At 43.8% G+C, this 26,703-nt stretch overlaps 1 protein-coding gene across 1 annotated transcript in view; it reads right to left on the reverse strand.

The window, feature by feature from the left end:
* LOC120993430 (uroplakin-3b-like) overlaps positions 1-26,703 on the reverse strand; it is an 82,440-nt gene that overhangs the window by 36,044 nt on the left and 19,693 nt on the right. The window contains exons 2-3 of the mRNA XM_040421939.1: positions 22,143-22,280; positions 9,075-9,288 (exon numbers count right to left, since the gene is read on the reverse strand). Of these exons, the coding sequence (XP_040277873.1) occupies positions 9,075-9,288; positions 22,143-22,280 (352 nt within the window). The remainder of the gene's footprint in view (positions 1-9,074; positions 9,289-22,142; positions 22,281-26,703) is intronic.

Here is a 26,703-nt window from a genome sequence, read left to right on the forward strand (position 1 = left end):
GCAGAGAAGGACAAATGTGACGACGTTTGGCGTGGAGAGCCCACTAGCCATGGGAGGGTTGATACCGCGCACATTGAAGTATCCTTTGTAATTTGCACCCACGACTTGGGAGAATCAGTACGTGTCAAGTCCAACATTCGGGCATATGCTGCAGAGTGATAGTATAGTTGACAATCTGGAAGACCCACTCCTCCTGTTTCCTTGGTGCGAGTCATTATCTCCCATTTTGTGAAGCATACAAATTGCGTGAAGCATCTACGGAGTTGGGACCAAAAAGTGGACGGTATGTGAAGGGGGATAGTCTGTAAAAGGTACAGTAGTTTTGGCAAAAGGGTCATCTTTACTATACTAATCCTTCCAAACCAAGAAAAGTCCCATTTACGCCATCCGTCTAAGTCTTTTTGGAACTGTAAGAGGAGGGGCGCGAAGTTCAATTTATGAAGTTTTGAGATATCTGCTGTCACTTTAATCCCCAAATACGTTATGCCTTTAGGTGGCCAGGTAAAGGGAAAAGAAGCCTTAAGAGCAGGGGTCAGGTCATTTGGCAAAGTGACGTCTAAGGCCTCTGACTTGGACATATTAATCTTAAAATTGGACCAAATACCAAATTGAGATATTTCCCGAAGTAAGGACGGCAAAGAGATACGTGGGTTGGTTATGTAGAGAAGGAGATCGTCAGCAAACGCCGCGCACTTATACTCTTGTGATCCGATCTTTATTCCCGTTATGTCTGGATTGGCACGTATAGAAGCCAGCAGGTGTTCCATAACTAGAATGTATAGTAAGGGGGACAATGGGCAGCCCTGTCGTGTCCCATTATGGATTGGAAAGGAGGGGGGGAGAGGGCACCATTTACTTTGACTCTAGCGGTGGGATTTTGGTACAGTGTCAGGATCTTTGACAGGAATATTGGGCCCAAGCCTATATGTGAGAGAGTCTCATGGATGGCGCGCCAAGATATCCGGTCAAAGGCCTTTTCTGCATCTAGGGAGAGCACCATAAGGGGGACCTTTTTAGATTTGGCAAAGTGGATGATGTCTAGGTTTTTAAGAGTGTTGTCCCGGGCCTCCCTTCCCGGCACAAATCCAACCTGATCAGCGCAAACCAGGGAAGGCAGATAAGCGTTCAATCTGTTCGCCATTAATTTGGCGAAGATCTTGAGATCAACGTTTAAAAGGGATATAGGACGATAGCTGGCACACAGGTGCGGGTCCATTCCCGGTTTCGGAATGACCGTAATATGCGCCTCCGTGGTCTGCGCCGGGAAGGGGAGCCCAGGAGACACTCCATTGAAGACCTGGAGCATAATAGGGGAAAGATTGGAGGAGAAGGCTTTGTAAAACCTAGCCGTGAACCCGTCAGAGCCTGGGCTCTTGCCACCCGGGAGCGACTTAAGTACCGTATGAAGTTCAGTGTCTGTGAATGGAGCCTCCATAGTGGCAGAATCAAGCGCAGAAAGCTTGGGAAGTAGGAGAGGTAGGTCGGGAGATTTGCCCACTACCTGAGGGGATGTTTGGGGCAGATTGTAGAGCTTCGAGTAGAAGGAGTGGAAAGTAGCCGCGATATCAGTGGTTGTGTGAATCATACGATCCTGGGCATTTTTGATAGCGGGAATATGGGAGGCTGCTAGTCTTCCCCTTAGAGCCCTTGCCAACATACGGCCACTTTTGTTCCCGTATTCGTAGAATTTACTCCTGCAAATTTGTACCATACGTTTGTAGGATACATCTAGGAGGCATTTAGCTTCCATACGTGCATTCTGGAGATCATACAGGGTTTGCAGGGTAAGTCCTCGTTTGTGGGCAAGTTCCAGGGAAGTGACTCTTTGTAGAGCAAGCTTAAGTGAGTGGGCTTTCTCCTTCTTGAGACGGGAGCCTTGCTTAATGAGCACACCACGAAGAACACACTTCAAGGTCTCCCATTGGATCGGTATTGGGATAGAATCCTCCTTGTGATCTGACAAGAAGTTTGTTATACTGCTAGCAAGGTCAGCAGCGCACCCCGCGTCAAGAAGGAGACTTTCGTTTAATCGCCATGTCCATTCCTGTCTAGAGAGGAAGGGCAAATTCAGGGAGCAGTATATGGGAGCGTGGTCAGACCAAAGGATATTTCCTATTTGTGTGGAGTCAAGCCAGGATAGGGCCGATTGCTGGAAAAGGATATGGTCAATGCGACTATATGAGCCATGGGGGGCAGAATAAAAGGTGTAATCCTTATCAACTGGGTGCTGGATCCGCCAGTCGTCTCGCAATTGCAATTGGAGCAGTGCCCGTTTTACCTTTTTAATGGTGGAATATGTGAGGGAGGCACATCCAGTCATATTGTCAAGTGTCGGGTCAAGCATCAGATAAGGGTCACCACATAAGATAACAGTCCCCCGGAGCAATGGTATGACGTTATTAATGAGGTTTACAATGAAGGGAGCTTGATTTTGGTTAGGGGCATATACGTTAGGGAAGGTTAATTCTTGGCCTCCAATAAGTAATGCGAGGGCCAGATATCTCGCATCTGGGTCGGCAGTACATCCCAGCACTTGATGGGGTAAAGACTTGTGGATCGCTATGGCGACTCCTTTGGTCTTATTTACCGCATTATTTGCAAAGTGCCAGGTGGTGTAGTGTCGATGTCGTATGTTCGGGGCGCTACCCTCCTTAAAGTGCGTTTCTTGGAAGCAGACAATATGTACCTTTTGGCGATGGAAGTGATGAAGTACCTGGGCCCTTTTTTCGGGAGTGTTGAGACCCTTCACGTTGAATGATGCGATCTTCAGAGACCCCATTGCTGTGGGGGGAGGGGGGAAGGAAAAAAAACACAAGGGAGGAACGGGGAGACAACCGACAAAAAACAAAAAGAAGAGAAAAAATAAAAATAAAAAACAGTTAGAAGTAAACAAGGGAAAACCCTGAAAAAGGGAAGGTAGAGTGGTTTTATGTGACCCGAAGGTCCAAAGAGGCTGTCGCTTGGGGAAGACTCTACTTATTTGGGGGAGAAAGTGTCAGCCAGACAAGAGCTGACCCTCCACAACACCAGTGGATGCAAATGGAAACTCATAAGCACCAGCAGATTTAGAGCATAAAGACAGATAAAGAGAATGGGCAAACAACTAAGAACCAATAAGGAACATTCAGCAGTGATTGTCTATTGTTGTGACTTAGATGAAGATCAGATCACATTTTATGACCAATTTGTGCAGAAATCCATATCATTCCAAAGGGTTCACATACTTTTTCTTGCAACTGTATATCTTGCCACACGGGCACTTTAAGAGATATATTACAAATGAAGAGTCACAAGTGAAAAAGCCTTGAATAACGCTTTTACCTGACTGGGGATGGTAGAAATAGGAACCTTCTATGACATTGAAGCACTGCATACAATGTATGCAGGGGAATGTGCCCCTCTTCTGTGTACAGAGAAAGGTTTGGCTGTGGGTTATTTTGGCCGACCCGATGTCTATTTTTACTAGCAGGTCCCGTAGGTTTTTGGGGCGACGTGTGCAGGCGAGTATCGGATTCTTGAACTCTGCTACCTCGGGGTAAGCCTGTTTGCACTTGGGTGGAAAGTATGCACGTAAGGAATTCATGTTGTTGTCTGTTTGGGTTTGGGGGTACGTGGTGTGTCCGATTTGCGAAGAAGGTGTTGTGAATAACCTCTTTCTGTAAACCGTTGTCTCATTTCGGATAGCCTTGTCTGTCGTAGGGAATCTGTTTTCACGATCCGCCGTACCCGCTCAAATTGGAAATGTGGAAGAGACTTTTTGGTGTTGTACGGGTGGAAGCTGGAGAAATTTAAATGGTTATTGCTGTCCGTGGATTTTTTGTATAGGTCTGTTATTAGTATGCCCGATTGGTCTTTGGTCACCATGTTATCTAGGAAACTGATTGTGTTCGGATCATGATGAATGGTGAATTGAAGTTCGGTGTAGATGGAGTTAAGGAATGTGTGGAATTCCAGCAAGGATTCTAATGAGCCCTCCCATATGCAAAAGATGTCATAGATATATAGTTTCCACATGATAACCTGTGTTTTGAAGAGAATGTCCGGATAAATAAAGGTATCTTCAAAGTCAGCCATGAAACAATTTGCATAGGGCGGCGCTGCATTAGACCCCATTGCGGTCCCCTGCAACCTCTTGGAATAGGAAGAGGTTATTCAGAAAAATCAATTCAAGCAGTTCCATATAGAAACTAACAGCCCTTGGTTCCATGTCAGTAGACGGGAGGCGTTTTTTTGTACTGCGGTCAGGCCCTTCTGGTGTTGGATGGAAGTATAAAGGCTCACCACTTCCCAGGTGACCAATATAGAGTTGGGTGCAAGAGGGGGTAGATTGCTTATTATATGTAGGAAAGAGGAGGTGTCCAACAGAAAGGATCTTGTCTCCCTAACGATTGGAGTCAGCACCTTTTCAAAAAGTATCGCTAATGAAGAAAGGATAGAGTTGGTTGAGGCCACTATTGGACGCCCAGGAGGATTATTGAGGGGTTAGAATTAGATAAGAAGGTGACAGTGGAGTCATAAATAACCTTTAAGTCATGGTAGTGGGTCACTACCTTCTGTATTCTTTCATAATCTGTTTAGTCGGGTCACTGGGTAGTTTAGTGTAAACTGTATTGTCATTCAATTGTCTGTGAACTTCCTCAATGTATTTGTGTTTATCCATAATTACAATAACCTTTTACATTTCTCCAGCTTCCACCCGTACAACACCAAAAAGTCTCTTCCACATTCCCAATTTGAGCGGGTACGGCAGATCGTGAAAACAGATTCCCTACGACAGACAAGGCTAACCGAAATGAGACAATGGTTCACAGAAAGAGGCTATCCACAACACCTTCTTCACAAATCGGACACACCACATACCCCCAAACCCAAACAGACAAAAACACGAAATCCTTTCTTGCCTTTCTTTAACCCGAGTGCAAACAAGATTCTGAATAATATCAGGAACCATTGGCCTATTATACAAAAGGCTTACCCCGAGGTAGCAGAGTTCAAGAATCCGATACTCGCCTGCACATATCGCCCCAAAAACCTACGAGACCTGCTAGTAAAAACAGACATCGGGTCGGCCAAAATCACCCCCAGACAAACCTTTCTCTGTACACAGACGAGGGGCTCATTCCCCTGCATACATTGTATGCAGTGCTCCAATGTCATAGAAGGTTCCCATTTCTAGCATCCCCAGTCAGGTAAAAGCTTCCCTATTCAAGGTTTTTTCACTTGTGACTCTTCATTTGTAATATATGTCTTAAAATGCCCTTGGGGAAAGATATATGTGGGTGAGACAACACAGAAAAGCTGTGATCGGGTATGCCAACATAAGTTCAATATTGGGCAGAAAAACCTCCTATTACCCGTACTGGCACACTTTGACGTGGCAGGTCACAACCTCTCCCAATTGAAATACCAAGTGATTGAACAGGTGACACCATGCAGAAGAGGAGGCGACAGAATCAGACAACTAAAGACCAGGGAAGCCTTCTGTATATATAAACTTGATAGCTTGGAACCAAAGGGACTGAACAGAGAATATGAGATCCAGAATCTAATTTAATGTTACAAGGTTATTAACAATTTGAACCAACTGTAATAAAATTGCTTATATATAGCAACTCATATGGTAATGCAGGATATATAGTGCATAAGATCCTTTGTTTGTGGGACCCTAGTATCACCTGAAGCATCCTGATAGTATCCTTTATAACTCCCAACCCCAGAGCATTCATAAATATCCCCTCATAATCATTTAATATTGGTGATTATGTTTTATAATAATTGAATAATCATTTAACCTTGGTGATTCTGGTATGTATTTCTACATAGATTTAATAATCATTCAATAATAATCATCTAATAATCATCAAATTTTGGGGATTTACCCAGTGCTACTCAATATGCCCGTCTACAGACCACCCTGCAATCCATCATTGGTGGTCGTGCTTGCACAATATAGGAAAAAGCATTAACCTATGTGTGTTCCCATGGTCCCAGCCACCAGAGAGGCTGACGCTATTTCCTATAGTGTGCAAGCACGACCACCACTGATGGATTGCAGGGTGGTCTGTGACCATGGAAACGAGCAGTGTATAATGCAATGGAAAAATAAATCTAGCCAGCAAAGGAAGCAATATGGAGAATCACAATACATTAGTAAGTGGCTTGTATTAACTTTCTCTACATGATAAATGTCATTTGCTGAAGTGAGACAAACCCTTTAAAGTTTAATGATTCCACCACCATCCACAAGATTATTGTTGCTTCTTACTGTATGTAATATATATTTTCATGTACTCTGTATTGTCTATTGGACTATAATTTTTATGAGTTGTTCCTTATAGAAGATACGATCTTGCAATTAATACATCCTATACTATCTATGAGGTTTTGTTCCTTATCACCTTTATATATATTCCGCCTACTGTGCCACCATCTCACCGAACTCTTGATTAAGACTACTGTACAGATGTCTGATATAGGCCTGTCGATTATCTTATGTTGTTAGTTATACACTGTTAAGTGTACCACGATCATGGTGTTTTCATATGAACTTACACTCACCTAAAGAATTTTTAGGAACACCATACTAATACGGTGTTGGGCCCTCTTTTGCCTTCAGAACTGCCTTAATTCTACGTGGCATTGATTCAACAAGGTGCTGATAGCATTCTTTAGAAATGTTAGCCCATATTGATAGGATAGCATCTTGCAGTTGATGGAGATTTGAGGGATGCACATCCAGGGCACGAAGCTCCCGTTCCGCAACATCCCAAAGATGCTCTATTGGGTTGAGATCTGGTGACTGTGGGGGCCATTTTAGTACAGTGAACTCATTGTCATGTTCAAGAAACCAATTTGAAATGATTCGAGCTTTGTGACACGGTGCATTATCCTGTTGGAAGTAGCCATCAGAGGATGGATACATGTTCTCATTCTGTTTACGTCAAATTCGGACTCTACCATTTGAATGTCTCAACAGAAATCGAGACTCATCAGACCAGGCAACATTTTTCCAGTCTTCAACAGTCCAATTTTGGTGAGCTCGTGCAAATTGTAGCCTCTTTTTCCTATTTGTAGTGGAGATGAGTGGTACCCGGTTGGGTCTTCTGCTGTTGTAGCCCATCCGCCTCAAGGTTGTGCGTGTTGTGGCTTCACAAATGCTTTGCTGCATACCTCGGTTGTAATGAGTGGTTATTTCAGTCAACGTTGCTCTTCTATCAGCTTGAATCAGTCGGCCCATTCTCCTCTGACCTCTAGCATCCACAAGGCATTTTTGCCCACAGGACTGCCGCATACTGGATGTTTTTCCCTTTTCACACCATTCTATGTAAACCCTAGAAATGGTTGTGCGTGAAAATCCCAGTAACTGAGCAGATTGTGAAATACTCAGACCGGCCCGTCTGGCACCAACAACCATGCCACGCTCAAAATTGCTTAAATCACCTTTCTTTCCCATTCTGACATTCAGTTTGGAGTTCAGGAGATTGTCTTGACCAGGATCACACCCCTAAATGCATTGAAGCAACTGCCATGTGATTGGTTGACTAGATAATTGCATTAATGAGAAATAGAACAGGTGTTCCTAATAATTCTTTAGGTGAGTGTATGTTATGTTTATTTTATGATTTGCTGTAGTTTGATAAAGGCCCTGTGAGGCCGAAATGTCACACCTGTTTTATACAGCCGCATTTTCCAATAAAGACTCACGAGTTTGCATCTACATTGCTAGAGTTTCTATATCTTTCAGCATTAGTATACATACATAAAGAAAAAAATAATACTCACCTCTGTTCCGTTCTCCATCGACCGCTTGTGGCCTGGGTTTGGGCATCCCGGCGCAGGTGGTCATGAACACATCATTGTCCCCTCCCGCGCCACATCATCACATCATCTTGCGAGACCTGGCCCAAGAAGTCACTGTGATGTCATTGTGATTTCCTACACTGTTCTGTTGCCTCATAGACTTCAGACCTAGAGGCCAATGAGACAGAAAGGAGGGTGACACCTCTCAGACCGTGTTCACACACCGTAGGTAGTCTAGTGATAGGACCAATGCCACACTGAGATACCTTGACGGTGGTGCAAAAGGGCTCTGTTGTGTTCCTGACTGGAATACATTGGCTAAAGTCTCAGTTCTTAACATCACCCTGAGGGATTACCCAGTATTGTCAGTTGCATATCATTGTGGTGCACCTTTCACAGTGATTTATGTATTTGTATATTTGCATCCACACATTATCCCATCTTGTGTAGGATGCTTTTGTGGAGCATGTGGTCTGCTGCCGACATCCTCCATTGTATGCATTTTTGCTGGGGATTGCTGTTAGCAGCGGATCACATGCGGAGGGATTGCTCCCCCGGTTATAAACACGCCACAGTGTTTGGGGTTTTTGAGCATTTTCTCCGATTTAGGCCACTTTATTTCAGTTATTTTGCTTCTGTGAGAAGCCACAATCATGGAATGTCAGCAAGGTTCTGGGACTGCGCATTACACATTCACTTTTAATTTTAGGGGGTAAAACAAGATACTGATAAATGATCGAAGAATATCAAATAGGGGTTACTGGGGCAACCTTTTATGCAGATTATGAATGTAAATAATAAGATGTTCTAAACTTAAACTATGCTTTTGGTGAACTTTACAGTTTACAAGGACAGTAGGCTGTGCCATATGGAGATCAGACTCTAAAGGTCCCTTTACACTGGACGAAACAGCAGGCAATTGTGGAGAAGAAAGCATTCCTTCCCGGCAAACAACTGCTCATTAGTGGAGGAGGCGACTGCTATTACATGCAGCGAACTCCTCCACAGTATGGGGAGGAGCGATTGTTAATGCCGTTGCTCGTCCCCATACAGAATCATTGTTTGCCGGCAGCAGAGAATGTTTACACAGCACGATCTGCTGCCGACAAAAGACGATTTTTGTGTCCACACAAATGATCTATTACCTGATGAACCAGCATACATTTATATAGGCAGATAATCACTAACAAGCATTCCTATGAACAGTGCCCTTAAGAGAGGCTTCTGTGCTACTGAAGGGTTAAAAACAAACAATAGATGTGCAATATTCTTACCTGTAGGAGTCATTATTACTTAATTTACCATTGCAGAACTCTGTTCCTGGGCATGATTCACAACCAATATGGATCACGTGTTTGGAGTTATTTGTTTCACAAGTATATTGTCCAGCAGAGACAGGAAGAGTATGATAATATGGAGCATTTCCATTTATGAAATTGGAATACGGAATTGAAATACCAAGGCTTGAATTGTCAATGCCAGAATATGCTGTAATAAAACATATGTAGAAGTGAAAACCAGTTAGATTTTTGATCACTGTATTCCCGACAACTACAAAGACAATAGGAACATTCATGGAAACCAGTGCAAATGCTCGTGCAAGAAAAATAGAAGACTTGTCCATAACGACCAATCAGATTCCAGCTCATAATAATAGCTATCCTAAACAAAAATAGTAGATAAAGAGAGCACAAAGAAAACATATAAAGGAAAACTGCAGCAAGGTCCAATTTTGTGATAAAATTATATCCCTCTTATAATCCAGTTTGCAACTGGGACATATACCGTCACCTAGACATCTATCCACAATGTACCAGTGGCGAATAAGTGCACATGTAAAGAAATTCCAAATGGGGTAGAATTGGAAAAAAAACGCAATTCTGCCACAATTTTATGGGGGGAAGTTATGGCGTTCCTTATGCAGTAAAATTAAACTGTTACCTTCATTTTCCAGGTCTGTATGATTATAGCATTACCACACTTACATAGTTTTTGTTGCGTTTTAATACTGATTAGTTAACTTAGGCTACTTTCACGTCTGCGCTTTGTATTCCAGTTTTGAGATCAAAGCAGAGAATCTCAAAACCAGAGCAAAACGCTTCAGTTTGATTTAATACATCAGGATGCATCTGTTCCCTTCGTATGCGGTTGTATTAAATCGAAACTGAGCAAACCGGCATTAAAAACAATGCAAGTCAATGGGTTACGGATCCGTTTTTTTTTTCCCGGAAACAAAACTGGATCAGGCACTAAAAACAATTTGAGTAAATGGTGCCAGATCCTTTTTTTCCCCACAAAACCGCAGCTTGCATCGGTTTTGTGTCCAGTCACAAAACAGAACAAAGTGGAACGGAACCCTGATGCATCCTGATCTGTTTTGTCCCCATTAACAATTTTGTCCACATTGGGGAGAAAACGGAAGCATTTTGAGATCCTCTGCTGGATCTCAAAGCCGGGATACACAGCGTAGATGTGAAAGTAGCCTATAAGTAAGACGGGACTTGTAGGATGAGACTATACAGGGTTTGTTACTGTGGAGATATATGTCTGCATAGGAGCTGAAGACACAAAATGCTAGACAATGCAGACTATTTGCAGAATTTCCTCATTTTAAATGTTAGATCTATTGGAGCAATACTTTTTCTACCAGTTTCAAATTTTTTCCACCCAAAGAAAAAGCATTACAGCAAGGCAATTGCAAATCTGGCTGCTGCTCTTAGACTGAATTGGTTTGCAGCTGTTATTTGGAGGCTGTACCTTCCAGTTGTGAAGACCTATGGACCCACATCACTGTAACAATAAGACAACGCTGCCAGTTGAAATCACAAAGGAAACAACATCACTGAAGATCTTTGAATGCACAGGCATACAGTATTTTTTAAATGGACCAAGAAGGGTTACCCACCTTAGCCAGTAATTAGCTAAGAGGGAATTTTCAGCCGTTTCCTGTGTGTCAAGCTGTGACTAGGAAGGGAAGAGCGGCAGTAGGGGATCGGTGGGGTGAGTAATGATTCTTTTTTTGGCCACATGTGGTGTACTTACTGACTTTCCGCAGCAAAATTTTCATGTAGGAAATCCGCAGCATTTACAGTACAAGCAAAGTGGATAGGATTTCAGAAAGCTCATCCACACACTGCAGAGAAAACCCACAGCATAAACTGGCTTGCGCTATAGCTTTTCAATCCACAGCAGTTCATTTTATCCTGTGGATTTTACCTGATTCTTTCAACCTTTGCAACGCAAAAGTTGAAAGGACAGGAAGCCCCGCTGCAATTCCGCCAGCAATGTCTCTGTAAAAAACAAGCCCAAATCAGCTTTATTTTGCAACTGCAGTGTTTGAACAGAGAAAAATCCACATCGAACCTGCGCCATGTGTAGCCATACCCTTAGGAAATGTTAGAATTTTCTGAAAGTTAGACGGTCAAAATATCCAAAATATCCACTAGTTCAAAATCACACAGAGCTGAAACGTCGCATTTGGCACAATAAAAAGACCAATTGTTTATGGACTTTTGGGCCAAGGTCTGGTGAGGCTTGCACCATCAAAAAAAAGATTGTTTGGTAGAGCTGTTATAACTATATTTCTAACATACAGTCAGGTCCATAAATATTGGGACATCGACACAATTCTAATATTTTTGGCTCTATACACCACCACAATGGATTTGAAATGAAACGAGCAAGGTGTGCTTTACCTGCAGACTGTCAGCTTTAATTTGAGGGTATTTACATCCAAATCAGGTGAACGGTGTAGGAATTACAACAGTTTGCATATGTGCCCCCCACTTGTAAAGGAAGCAAAAGTAATGGGACAGAATAATAATTATAAATCAAACTTTCACTTTTTAATACTTGGTTGCAAATCCTTTGCAGTCAATTACAGCCTGAGGTCTGGAACGCATAGACATCACCAGATGCTGGGTTTCATCCCTGGTGATGCTCTACCAGGCCTCTACTGCAACTGTTTTCAGTTCCTGCTTGTTCTTGGGGCATTTTCCCTTAAGTTTTGTCTTCAGCAAGTGAAATGCATGCTCAATCGGATTCAGGTCAGGTGATTGACTTGGTCATTGCATAACATTCCACTTCTTTCCCTTAAAAAACTCTTTGGTTGCTTTTTCAGTATGCTTTGGGTCATTGTCCATCTGCACTGTGAAGCGCCGTCCAATGAGTTCTGAAGCATTTGGCTGAATATGAGCAGATAATATTGCCCGAAACACTTCAGAATTCATCCTGCTGCTTTTGTCAGCAGTCACATCATCAATAAATACAACCAGTTCCATTGGCAGCCATACATGCCCACGCCATGATAATACCACCACCATGCTTCACTGATGAGGTGGTATGCTTATGATCATGAGCAGTTCCTTTCCTTCTCCATACTCTTCTCTTCCCATCACTCTGGTACAAGTTGATCTTCGTCTCATCTGTCCATAGGATTTTGTTCCAGAACTGTGAAGGCTTTTTTAGGTGTTGTTTGGCAAACTCTAATCTGGCCTTCCTGTTTTTGAGGCTCACTAATGGTTTACATCTTGTGGTGAAATCTCTGTATTCACTGGTGAAGTCTTCTCTTGATTTTTGACTTTGACACACATACACCTACCTCCTGGAGAGTGTTCTTGATCTGGCCAACTGTTGTGAAGGGTGTTTTCTTCACCAGGGAAAGAATTATTCGGTCATCCACCACAGTTGTTTTCCGTAGTCTTCTGGGTCTTTTGGTGTTGCTGAGCTCACCGATGCGTTCCTTCTTTTTAAGAATGTTCCAAACAGTTGTTTTGGCCATGCCTAATGTTTTTGCTATCTCTCTGATGGGTTTGTTTTGTTTTTTTCAGCCTAATGATGGCTTGCTTCACTGATAGTGACAGCTCTTTGGATCTCATCTTGAGAGTTCACAGCAACAGATTCCAAATGCAAATAGCACACTTGAAATGAACTCTGGACCTTTTATCTGCTCATTGTAATTGGGATAATTAGGGAATAACACACACCTGGCCATGGAAAAGCTAAGAAACCGATTGTCCCATTACTTTTGGTCCCTTAACAAGTGGGAGGCACATATGCAAACTGTTGTAATTCCTACACCATGGAGTATAGAGACAAAAATGTTAGAATTGTGTTGATGTCCCAATATTTATGGACCTGACTGTATTTATTCAGTAGGTTACAATTTTTGTATACTAAATATAAAGGATACGGACAAGAACACATTGTTACTCTATAATAGTTGCCACTCGAGGAGAATGATAAAACCTTTAGAATAGTAGGTTACAATTTTTGTATATGGACTATAAAGGATACGGACAAGAACACATTGTTGCTCTATAATAGTTGTCACCCCAGGAAAATGATAAAACCTTTTTAGAATAGTAGATTGTAAAGACAGGGTGGATATGGTGCTAAATAGGAAAGTTTATGTAAACATTGGGTGGTTATTAAGAACACCTATCCTCAGATTGAAGCGTTTCAATCTCCTCCTTTGATGTCCTATAGGTGAGCTTCTAATATCAAGAATAGGTTCGTGAAAGCTGATATACAGAAGGATACAGAGACACACAGGTTTATTTGAAACCTAAACAAACAGGTAGTTTCCCATGTCTTGGATATGTGAATTGTAAACTGATGTGTAAAGGATGTAAGGACTTATCTGTGTCACAGCAATTTTGGATAAGGGATTTTGTATTGGTGCCTCAAAGGGGAGGTGATCGCTTACACTTTTGAAGAAAAGAGAACTCTTTTGGATTTTACATCTAGAAACATTAAAAGTTGAAACCCAAGTGTCTGTGGATTTCAAAATTAGCAATAGAATGCTGGAATGAGCTGTGCACAATATCCACAGTGGTGTTTGACTCCTCTGAAAATAATTTAGATTCTTCTCATTAGATTCAAAGACTCCAGCCAAGTTGTATTTAGTGCACTTGGCTGGAGTCTTTGAATCTATTGTTTATAGGGGTGGAAACCCTACTCCAGCAAAATATCCACCGTGTGCTACAAGGGTTCTGCTTGAAATTAGATTCTTCTCATGTTACTTTTTTAGATAACCAGTGGGGTGTGGATGTACATGAAGAACTTGGATTTGCAGCATATACATTTAGATTTTTTTTCATAACTGCTCCCTCTGCAATGTCAGCTCTGGATTTGGGTACTTCGCTTGATTTTTAGGGGTTATAGTACATTGGAAGTATTTTGTGATAGGGTTCTCCTGGGTTTTAACCACTTTTTCCCCCTAACCTGTTAGATCCACATGGAAGTGTGGTAGGGTTGCCAGCACGCAGCACGAGCAAATAGAGGAGGTGAGTGTTTTTTGTTTTTTTTTTGCCGAAACAGAGAAGGGGGCACTAATAGTTGATGTTATTCTTACAGAGGGCACAAATGGGTGGCATTATTCTTTCTGGGGGGCACTAATGGGGGCATTATTCTTCCTGGGGGCACAAATGGGGGCATTATTCTCACTGGGATGCACAAATGGGGGCATTATTCTTACTGGGGAGCACTAATGGGGGTATTATTCTTACTGGGGGTACTAATGGGGGCATTATTCTAATAGGGGGCACTAATTATTCACTTTTATTACATCACTAATTAATCACTTTTATTACATCATGAAGGGTGTGTATATAAGTCTTATTGTCATCAATAGAGGTGAGCGAAGTTATCAAAAATTTGATTTGGTTGCTTTGCTGAAATTCACAAAGAAATTCGATTTGTTATGAATTACTTCATCACGAATCACATTCCTTTGTATGTAGCAGGCGCAATGATGGGGAATGGCAATCGCACCTCTTCATCATTGAACCCCTCAGATGCCGCATTCATCGCTAATCGCGGCATTTGACAATAACATTGAGGCGGATTCTTCAATCATGATGGCCGTGATGGCCTCTCCACGAGCAAATGGATGAGGTGAGTATGTTTTTTACTGCCATTTCAGAAAAAAATTGATTAGTTACCACGAAGTTTGAGAAAATTCAGCTTTGTTGCAAATTGAATTTTTCCTGAAATTCAGATCGAAGTCCACTTCGTTAACTTCGATTCACTCTACACTAGTCACCAACTTACTGTCACGGACGTACCGAGACATACGGATGTTCCCGCGACAGGTGGCAGGAGATCTGAGTTTGATCTGACATGTTTTCTTTTTGGATTAAATGACGTCTGTGTTGTTTCTGGTGCTTGCCACACCTTCTTTCCTCAGGTGTGGCTATTGTGGTCAATTAACCTTCTCTATTTATTGTTGTTTCTCCCACTATGTGGTTTATAGCTTCTGTTGGACTTGTGGTTAGGTTGTGTTTGGTTCTCGGCTGAGTTCCTGGTGCTACTAAAGCTTCATTGAAGAGAAGTGTTTCCTTTCCCTTTTGTATTTTGTTTATATATATATATATATATATATATATGTGTGTGTGTTGCCTTTCCCTGTTTGTCATTAGGCTTGAGAGAGACTCCTGTTCATCCTTCCCTTTGGAGGAACAGGTAGACTCAGTCCTGACATTAGTTCCTGGGTATTATAGGGTGAGATAGGATTCTAGGTATCCGGTGTATGAACTTGCCTACCTTTGGGGCCTGTTCATTCTGGTAGTCTGTCAGGACTGGAGTTAGGATTATCTCTTGGAGGTGTCCATCTTCCTTCCCTAGTTTCCAGGCCTTATTCCGGTATTCCCTTTCCCTCCTATGCTCGGTGTGGTGTTTTCCTCCCACACACGAGTGTGACACTTACCTGTCTGGACTCCAGAGGCGAGATCTCCAGCTTCAGCACAATCGAGCTGGGAGAGATGCACTGCAAAGCCATTCCCCCTGGTGATGCAACACCATCCCTAGCAACTAGATGCAATGCTCTGTTTTTCTCCACAGCGGACATGTGCTGGAGGAGACTAGCAGTACTTGAATATTCAGCTGTTCTGTTCCTGTGTGCTGTGTCTGACTAATGGAGCACTGAGTCATGGATCTATCAGGTTCTGATACTGGGACTCGGTGCTCTATTTAAATCCCTTGCTGGCGATTCACCCTTGCCAGTTATAGGTTTACTCCCTTACTGTTCTCCTGGTTCTGTCTGTGAGTGTTTTGGATTGTTATAGTATATTGACCTTGGCTTGTCTCTGACCTTCCTCTGTCGTGTGATTTTGTACCATGATACCTGTCTAGTTTTGACTTTGGCTTGGCTATTTTGACAACCCTCTGATTTTATACTGTATTGTCCTCCCAGTTTTGACCTATTTCTATATGACCCTTCTCTGTGTGGTTGCATCTCTGTCCTGTTTTGCACTTAGCAGAACAGGGAACGTCGACTAGTTACAGACTTGTCGCTTAGGGCTTGCACTGCATGTAGGCAGGGAAACGGGTTTGGGTTTCAGTCAGGGCTTACTGTGTGCGTGTTTTCTACCTACTGTGCTGACGCTTATAGTATACAATCAAGGGCATCCAGCAGTGCCAGACCTCCCTGACAGCTTCCTTCATGATCCAACAGAGCGGTCACACAGCACAGGTGTCAGGATTTGAACCCAGAAAATACTGCATGCCAGGCAGTAGCTTTTCTCACTGAGCTACTGTTGATTGTAGACAGTATCTTATCTGAATCTGATGGATAGTCTCTTGCATCTTGATATTTTTGCCTTGTTTGCCTAACTAGATCTACCTTTGGACTTCCTATTTAAGCATGCTGTACAGCAGTCCGTAGCTCAACAGGTGACGTCACCAGCTCCCCTTGTGAGCGTAAGTACAAACGGAGTTTCGCTACCGGCCGGGGCGAACTCCATATAGCCTATTTTTACCTGCTATTCGCCTCTGCGCAAAAAAGAACGTGTACATTGGAACGCCCGAGAAGGTGGTCCCCTAGTTCCACACATCAGAATCAAGGTAACCTTGCTATTTGCTAACTGAGGTGGATAGGTTTGACACGAACGGAACCAGAGGTTAATAAGGGTCAGGTGACTTAGGTTTAGCGCGGTGTCTCCTTCTTTTATAATTATGTGTATAATCCGTTTATAACAGCTAGTACGGAGCTGTTTTTGACACTGCTGCTTCAATATTTTAATTAGCGCCGGTGGTATATATTATTGTATTACTATGTTCCTAAATAACACTGCTAATATGTTAAGCTTGAGAAATGTGAATTCAAGTAGTCAACCATTCCATTTCTTGGGTACATCATTTCACTAGAAGATCTGAGTATGGATCCTAGTAAAATTAAGGCTATTGTTGACTGGCCAGTTGCGAAAAGAAAATGAAGAAAGGCCAGAGATTAATTGTATTTGTTAACTATAGAAAATGTATCTGAAAATTGTCCAAGGTCATTGCACCAATTACTCATCTCACAAATAAAACAGTGCACTTTGCTTGGACACAAGACTCTCAGGATGGTTTCACAAAATTAAAGATTCTCTTTATATCAGCACCGATATTAATTCATCCAAACACAGAGTTGCCAATTACAAAGGTAATGCATCTGAAAGTGTGTAGGTGCTCTTCTAGCTCACCAGTCTGGAGACAAGATGTTGTTGCGTCCTTGTGCTTATTTTTTGGTCAATAAAATGTCCTCATCTGAAAGAAACTATGATATTGGAAATGCTAGCAATTAAATGTGCATTTTATGAGTAGAGACATCTTTTGGAGAGAACTGCTAATCCTGTAACTGTGCTTACTAATCATAGAAATCTGGAGTTTACCCATAGGGCCAGACGACTCTCCTCAAGTCAAGCTAGATGAAGTTTATTCTTTTCTGGACCTGGATCAAAGAATAGTAAAGCATATGATTTATCCAGGATGTTCTCAGAGCCTACACAAAAAGACAAAGCACTGGTTGTTGTAGACCATCTCACAAAGATGGCCTATTTCATTCCATCTAATACCCACTGTGCAATAAACTGCTGATCCAGGAAGTATTCAGATTGCCTGACCGGAATCCCTGACAATGTGGTTTCAGGTCAAGATGTACCATTTACTGCAAAATTCTGGTTAAGCTTTATCTCTGCTCTGGGGTTAGGAATTAACTTGTCATCTGCCTTGCATCCTCAATCAAAGAACTATTTAAACTCTTGAACAGTACCTATGATGCTTCATAAGTTATCTTCAGGATGACTGAACTGATTATCAGCAACTGAGTTTGTGTATAATAACTCTGAGTGTAGCTCAACATTAGAAAGCCCTTTTTATGCTAATACAGGCCTTCACCCAGTCTTCATTCCAGATTCAACAATTTCAATCATGCATCCAGCAGTGACCGAATGTTTAAGATCATTACACAAGGTCCAAGAAAAGATCGTTATAATTTGCATGTTGCTTAAAAAAAATTAAAACAAGCTGCTGACAAACATCAAAGAGCAAACCCTGTATTTCATGTATGGAATAAAGTGTGGCTTTCTGCAAAGAATCTAAAGTTGAAAATACTTTCTCCAAAACTAAATATATAGGGCCATTTCAAATTTCTGCTCAACTTAAAGGGGTTTTACAAGATTTTTTAACTGAGCACCTATGCTCTGTTTGAGAAGGAACCGACACTGATAGTAGCTCTGTAGCCTTCTTTCAGCTCACCAAGCACAGTGCTGTGCATTGTATAGCGGCGTGAGCCTGCGCCTAGGCCATGTGACTGATGAATCTGATGTCACATGGCCTAGGTAAAACTGCGAGAAGGATACAGCACTTCTGAGAGCGTTGGTGCCTTCTCAAACATCTGTCGGACCTCCACTGATCAGTTAAAAAATCTTGGAAACCCTTTTAATGAAGTCACCTTTTGATTAAAATTTCCTAGTCCTTTTTTCCATTGTTCTCTCTAGAAACCATATAATGAAAATACCTTTACATGCCACAATTTGCCCCCTCCACCACCTGTAAATGTGCAGGGTGAAGATGTCAGAATTTCAACCCAGAAACTCCTGCGTCGCAGGCAGTACCTCTTCTCACTGGGTGACTGGTGATTCTGGACAGCTTCTTTCCTGAATCTGATGGATAGTTTTTTGCTCCTTGATATTCGTGTTTGTCTAATTAGCTCCACCTTTGGACTTCCTATTTAAGTTAGGCCTTGCCACTTTCTCCTTGCAGTCTAGCTACTCCTCCTGAACTTCTGACAAACTGTTGTGCTTATCTGTTACTGACCTTGGATTATTACCTGACTCTGCCTCTAACTAACACTACAACTATTGCCATCCATCTGTTATTTGAATGCGTCTTGCTTCAGAAAACTCCATTTATCTGGATCCTCACAGCCACTGGACTCCTAACTCGTTTTTCAGACCTTGACAATTCCACATATCAGGTGAGCAATCGTGTAAATACTATTACAGAAAGAGAGAAGATTCAGCTCATGAAGATGACTGTGAGAAACACAGCCCTCCACATGCTGAAAGTCCCCAGGCAGCAGGGAAATACATGAAAGCTCTAAATGAAGGTGGATTTACATGTGCAGAGGAGAAGCAGATTATCGGGAAGGAAGCGTCAGGGCCGGCCTTTGGGGTGTGCGGGCTGTGCGGCCGCACAGGGCGCCATAGTAACAGGGGCGCCGGGCCGACAGCTCGCAATGTAATCTGCGGCAGGCGAGGCTGTACTTGTGTTCTCCCTCGGGGCGCCCCCTCCATCTCCCCCTCCCCTGTCTGACCTGCCTGCTGCCAATAAGAAGAGAGACAGGAGAAGGAGGGGAGGAGCTGTGGCCACTGCGCCACCAATGAAGAAAACTGACCTGAAATACAAATACAGGAGGCGGGTGCCGGAATCAAATAGCCGGCACCCGACCTCTGTGACAGGGAGCTGCGATCAGCTGCAGTTGAGTTAACCCTTCAGGTGCGGTACCTGAGGGGTTAACTGCCGCTGATCGCAGCTCCCTGTCACAAAGGTCGGGTGCCGGCTATTTGATTCCGGCACCCGCCTCCTGTATTTGTATAAGAAACGTTGGTGGCACAGTGCGCCCCCCCCCCCCAAACACCCCAGTATAAGAAACATAATTGGTGGCTCAGTGCGCCCCCCCCAATATAAGAAACGTTGGTGGCACAGTGCGCCCCCCCCAGTATAAGAAACATTGGTGGCTCAGTGGGCAGTGCCAATGAGGGTTAAAAAATAATTTAAAAAAATTAACTCACCTCCTCCAGTTGATCGCGTAGCTGCCGGTCTCCTGTTCTTTCTTCAGGACCTGTGGTGACGTCACTGAGCTCATCACATGACCCATTACCATGGTGATGGATCATGTGATGTATCATGTGATGAGCACAGTGATGTCACCACAGGTCCTTTGACAGGTCATGAAGAAAGAACAGAAGACGATCAATTGGAGGAGGTGAGTTAATTATTTTTTTATTTTTTAACCCTCATTGGCACTGCCCACTGCGCCACAAATGTTTATTATATTGAGGGTGGGCGCACTGCGCCACCAATGTTTATTATATTGAGGGGGGGCGCACTGCGCCACCAATGTTTATTATATTGAGGGGGGGCGCACTGCGCCACCAATGTTTATTATACTGGGGTGTTGGGGGGGCGCACTGCGCCACCAATGTTTATTATATTGGGGGGGCGCACTGCGCAAATGTTTATCATACTGGGGTGTTGGGGGGGCGCGCTGCGCCACCAATGTTTATTATACTGGGGTGTTGGGGGGGCGCACTGCGCCACCAATGTTTATTATATTGGGGGGGCGCACTGCGCAAATGTTTATTATACTGGGGTGTTGGGGGGGCGCACTGCGCCACCAATGTTTGTTATACTGGGGTGTTGGGGGGGCGCACTGCGCCACCAATGTTTATTATACTGGGGTGTTGGGGGGGGCGCACTGCGCCACCAATGTTTATTATACTGGGGTGTTGGGGCGCACTGCGCCACCAATGTTTATTATACTGGGGTGTTGGGGGGGCGCACTGCGCCACCAATGTTTATTATACTGGGGTGTTGGGGGGGGCGCACTGCGCCACCAATGTTTATTATACTGGGGTGTTGGGGGGGGGCGCACTGTGCCACCAATGTTTATTATATTGGGGGGGCGCACTGCGCACAACGATGGGTTAGGGAAATTTCACAGCAGAGTGCGCATGCGCTGGGAGCCTCGCCGGCGGTTAGGGTAGGGAAAAATTATGGGCCAGTGCACAGGTGCGGTGATCGGATGGATGTTCTCAGCAGGACACCGGCCGACACTGCGCATGCGCTGGGAGCCTCACCAGTGGTTAGGGTAGGGAAAAAGCACTGGCCCGTACGTAATTTTTCCCTTCCCTAACCACTGGTGAGGCTCCCGGTGCATGCGCAGTGTCGGCCGGTGTTCAGCTGAGAACATCCATCTGATCACTGCGCCTGCGCACTGGCCCATAGTTTTTCCCTACCCTAACCGCCGGCAAGACTCCTGGCGCATGCGCACTCTGCTGTGAAACTTCCCTAACCTGACGTTGTGCGCCTGCGCGGCGCTGCACACCTCCTCACGTCATGTCCGGTGCGACCGGAAGTGACGAGGGTAGGGAAATCTCACGAAGTAGGGAAGTATGACATTACACCGGCCTTTGGGGTGTGCGGGCTGGTAACTACTTGGTTGGATAGTCAGCCAGCCTATGCCATGATGCCAGCAACAAGCAGTGTTTTTTTTTTTTTTTGGGGGGGGGGGGGGGCGCCACAAGGTTAGCTCGCACAGGGCGCCTGGACACCTAAGGCCGGCCCTGGGAAGCGTTCCCTCTCAACAACCGGCTGCTGGTTCACTGGGGGTGAAGTGCCCCATTTACATACAGCAATCACCTCCACAGTATGAGAACGAGCGATAGCTATTGCAATCGCTCATCCTCATACAGCTGCATTGTTTCTGGGCAGCAGAGCAAACTTTAGACAGCATGATCTGCTGCCCAGAAACTATAATTTACTTGTCCTCACGAACGACTGTTTCACCCGATGAATGACCATTTCACTCGTTCTTTGGGTGATCGGCTACACCTTTAGACTGGCAGATTATCCAGAGCGAGCATTCAAGAGGAACCCGATAATCTGCCCTAATATCAGGCCATGTAAATCCACCATTTGCATGGCTAAAGGAACTTTGATGAGGTCACCAGTGGCAGGAGTTAGACCAGTAAGAAGACTACACAGTGGATACTGTATTGTAATGTATACTGTAACTTGAGATGTTTATTGTGGCGTCGATCATCCTATCGTGACAACGCCATTGCTGTTTGTTTCACTTGTCAAAAGCTGACACACTAAGATTAATATAAGCTAACTGTGAACTATTAACTCTCTGTTTTAAAGTTAGTTACTTTGAACCCCTCCACTTCATTAAACTATCAAGGAGGTTTCAACATTTATTTTCTAATTTTCTATTGTCTACTCTTAGTGGGAGTCTTATGGTACGGTACATTGGTTCATTTAAATATATGTGTAATAGAAAATATTGTACGTACATTTATTCCGTGCAACTACCACCCACACATTAGTTGTATTTTCAGGAAAAATGCAGCCTGGCCACTCCAGCACAAATGTTTTATCCGTTACATTGTAAAGCATGTCTGTTGCTAATTTTGGCTCGTAATTCTCTACATCTGGAAGAGATGAAATAAAATGTGCTTAATCATTCAGTATCATCATTGTAATGCAATTAACTGGTATTAAGAATTTGGCAATTACCATCAGGACAAATGCGTTTTCAGCACATTGGGGGAAATTTATCATAGACCGGCATTTTACATGATATCCTCTTATGATCAGGCATCTAAACAGAAATCCACGGTAGATGTAGATGCTTCATTTACATCAGAAAACGGTCGTAATTGAAGATAAATGTGCCCGCTGGCCTCACCCTTTTACCTCCCTTCCACGTCCCTTCTCAGGAAAGTGGCCAGGTGCCTAAATATAAATGCAATGGCATTTAAAAAGTCTCAAACACCAGGTTTGTGACTTTTTTACACCAGAAAACTAGCATGGGGGGGAATGATAAATCCCGACCCCCCCCCCCCCCCATATATATCTGTTTTGTAAAGAGAAAGTCTCATACGCTATATCAGGGATGGCCAACCTGTGGCTCTTCAGCTGTTGTAAAACTACAACTCCCACCATGCCCTGCTGTAGGCTGATAGCTGTAGGAAGTCTGGGCATGCTGGGAGTCGTAGTTTTGCAACAGCTGGAGAGCCTCAGGTTGGGCATCCCTGCGCTATATTGCATATGTGGACTTAATAATGGTTGGCAGCAATAGGGAGAAGTCTGCATTTTGTTGCCTGCTTGTGCTTAATCAATTATAAATGAGTAGATATGGAAAGAATCAAATTTAGTTTTTTTTTCATTGAAATGTGCATTTATTTCATTTTTTATTGGTTGTTGAAGATCCAGTGAGTCTGTACAACACTCTGCAATAGTCAGCTATTGCAGACTATTGTACTGTAAGTTTTACAATGACATTTTCGGTAAATAGCAAGCCTGGAGGCCTTTGTAAGGTCTCCGACTGCCATGGCTACCATTGGGACGCTGCCATTGCAGCTTGGCTATCCAAAAGGGAAGAGAGAGATCTCCTTCCATTAACGCCTTACATCAGCGGTTGCTAGTGTCCGTGGCATGTAAGGGGTTAAACAGCCAAGATCAATGCCAGCACTGATCTCAGTTGTTGTCAGCTTCCATCGCCATACGGGGGGGTCATTTGGCGGACTGCAGGGGACATAATGGGGGCATCAGGGGAACAATGGGGGCATCGGGGGAACAATGGAGGCTTTAGGGCATACCTACTTACAGGTCTAATCTCCATAGTCACGAACTGTGGAGATCAGAACCTGAAACCAGCCCTATTCCTGTAACTAGGCTCTGATTGGTTAGTCTGTACAGACTAACCAATAAGAGTGACCACTGACAAGGGACCACTCTGCATGTAGGTAGGGAAAGCGGGCTAGCTTTAGGGCTCATTGTCCTTGTCTGTCCCTACCTACAGTTGTAACAGGGACCTTTTTAAATTTGGCATATTTATGAAAGCGAATATCAAAAATGTGTTTCATTCTCAAGTAGTTGTCCATAAAAGAATATTGTTGATAGTTAAATCAAGCCCATATTGTGTACTTAAAGGGGTTCTCCAGGAATTAAAAAAAATGAAAATACTTAAATATTATTTTATTATAAATATATTCAGAAATACCTTTCATTACTTAGAATGGCTTGTTTTGTCTAGGGAGCAATCATTAGGAGAAATAAAATGGCCGCCATCCTATCAGTACACGCAAAACCTGTACTAATCACACAGGACAAGTTACTTCACCACAATTAGCCATAGTGCTGCCTCATCCTCCTCTCTGCTCTGTTTGTCATAATAAACACACTGGAAAGATAGGAAGAGGATAAACACTGCAGTGCTTAGAGCTGATAGTACAGGTGAAACTCGAAAAATTTTAATATCATGCAAAAGTCCATTTATTTCAGTAATGCAAATTAAAAGGAATTGCATTAATGCAGCTTCAAATTAGAATTTTGTGAAAAGGTTCAATATTCTAGGCTCAAAGTGTCACACTCTAGTCAGCTAATTAATCCATACCCCCTGAGCAAAGGGTACCTCAAAATTGTGACTTTGGGGTTTCATAAGCTATAAACCATAATCATGCAAATTATAACAAATAAAGGCTTGAAATATCTCGCTTTGCGTGTAATGAGTCTATCTCATATATTAGTTTCACCTTTTAAGTTGCATTACTGAAATAAATGAACTTTGCACGATATTCTAATTTTCCGAGTGTTACCTGTAAATATACGGAGGCATACAATAGTACACTTGCTATCACTGCTCCTCTCACTATCTTCCCATGTGTGATTCCAACTGTTAGGCTCCTTTCACACGAGCGAGTATTCCGTGCGGATGCGATGCGGGAGGTGAACGCGTTGCACCCGCACTGAATACTGACCCATTTATTTCTATGGGACTATTCACATGAGCGGTGATTCTCACGCATCACTTGTGCGTTGCGTGAAAATCGCAGCATGCTCCTCTTTGTGCGTTTTTCACGCAACGCAGGCCCCATAAAAGTGAATGGGGTTGCGTGAAAATCGCAAGCATCCGCAAGCAAGTGCGGATACGGTGCGATTTTCACGCACGGTTGCTAGGAGACGATCGGGATGGAGACCCGATCATTATTATTTTCCCTTATAACATGGCATAGTAAAACAGCGCTGTAGGGGTTAAAATAAATAAATAAATAATTTAACTCACCTTAGTCCACTTGATCGCGTAGCCCGGCATCTGCTTCTGTCTCCTTTGTTGAATAGGACCTGTGGTGAGCTTTAAGTACAGTTACAGGACCTTTGATGACGTCACTCCGGTCATCACATGGTACGTCACATGATCTTTTACCATGGTGATGGATCATGTGATGACCGGAGTGACGTCATCAAAGGTCCTGGAATGAATGCTCACCACAGGTCCTGTTCAGCACATAAGGAGACAGACGAGATGCCGGCAGCGCCAGCAAGTGGATTAAGGTGAGTTAATTTTTATTTTTATTTTTTTTAACCCCTCCAGCGCTAGTTTACTATGCATTCTGTATTCAGAACGCTATTATTTTCCCTTATAACCATGTTATAAGGGAAAATAATACAATCTACAGAACACCGATCCCAAGCCCGAACTTCTGTGAAGAAGTCCGGGTTTGGGTACCAAACATGCACGATTTTTCTCACGCGAGTGCAAAACGCATTACAATGTTTTGCACTCGTGTGGAAAAATCGCGGGTGTTCCCACAACGCACCCACACATTTTCCTGCAACGCCCGTGTGAAAGAGGCCTAAAGGGGTTTTCCAAGTTAGTTTTGTTATGGGCCAATGGCAGGGACATGGTTAAAATGTATAAACTTTTAAGGAGTATGAGGTTGTCAGGGCTGGGCAAGATGTCTGCCCTGTCAGTCAAGTGGCAGGGAGAGATTCTTCACCAGTGGAGACAACCAGGGCCGGCTCCAGGTTCACGTGGGCCCTCGGGCGATAAAGTCTCAGTGGGCCCCCTTGTGGCATTTTGCACCGCGCTTACAGCAATTAACCGCCTCCGGACCGCCTAACGCAGGATTGCGTTCCGGAGGCGGTCGATTCATTCCTCCTGGACGCGCCGGCGCGTCATCTCGCGAGAGGCGAGATTTTCTGTGAACGCGCGTACACAGGAGCGCGCGTTCACAGGACCCGAAGGTAAACGAGTGGATCTGCAGCCTGCCAGCGGCGATCGTTTTTTAACCCCTTAAAGGTATATTAGACGCTGTTTTGATAACAGCGTCTAATATACCTGCTACCTGGTCCTCTGGTGGACCCTTTTGCTTGGATCGACCACCAGAGGACACAGGCATCTCTGTAAGTAGCACCAATCACCACTACACTACACCCCCCCCTGTCACTTATTAACCCCTTATTAACCCCTGATCACCCCATATAGACTCCCTGATCACCCCCCTGTAAGGCTCCATTCAGACGTCAGTATGTGTTTTGCGGATCCGCGGACCCACGGATCCGCAAAACACATGCGGACGTCTGAATGGAGTCTTACAGGGGGGTGATCAATGACAGGGGGGTGATCACCCCATATTAGACTCCCTGATCACCCCCCTGTCATTGATCACCCCCCTGTAAGGCTCCATTCAGATGTCAGTATGTGTTTTGCGGATCCACGGACCCACGGATCCGCGGATCCGCAAAACACATACGGACGTCTGAATGGAGCCTTACAGGGGGGTGATCACCCCATATAGACTCCCTGATCACCCCCCTGTCATTGATCACCCCCCTGTAAGGCTCCATTCAGACGTCCGTATGTGTTTTGCGGATCCACGGAAACACGGACACCGCAGATCCGCAAAACACGGACACTGGCAATGTGCTTTCCGCATTTTGCGGATCCGCACATTGCCAGAACTATATAGAAAATGCCTTTTCTTGTCCGCAATTGCGGACAAGAATAGGACATGTTCTATAGGCTCTACAAAAAACGCAGTGTTCGCCTGATCAGGCCTGATCTTGTGC

This window comes from Bufo bufo, chromosome 3 (assembly GCF_905171765.1).
Source record: "Bufo bufo chromosome 3, aBufBuf1.1, whole genome shotgun sequence".
Classification (NCBI taxonomy): Eukaryota; Metazoa; Chordata; class Amphibia; order Anura; family Bufonidae; genus Bufo; species Bufo bufo.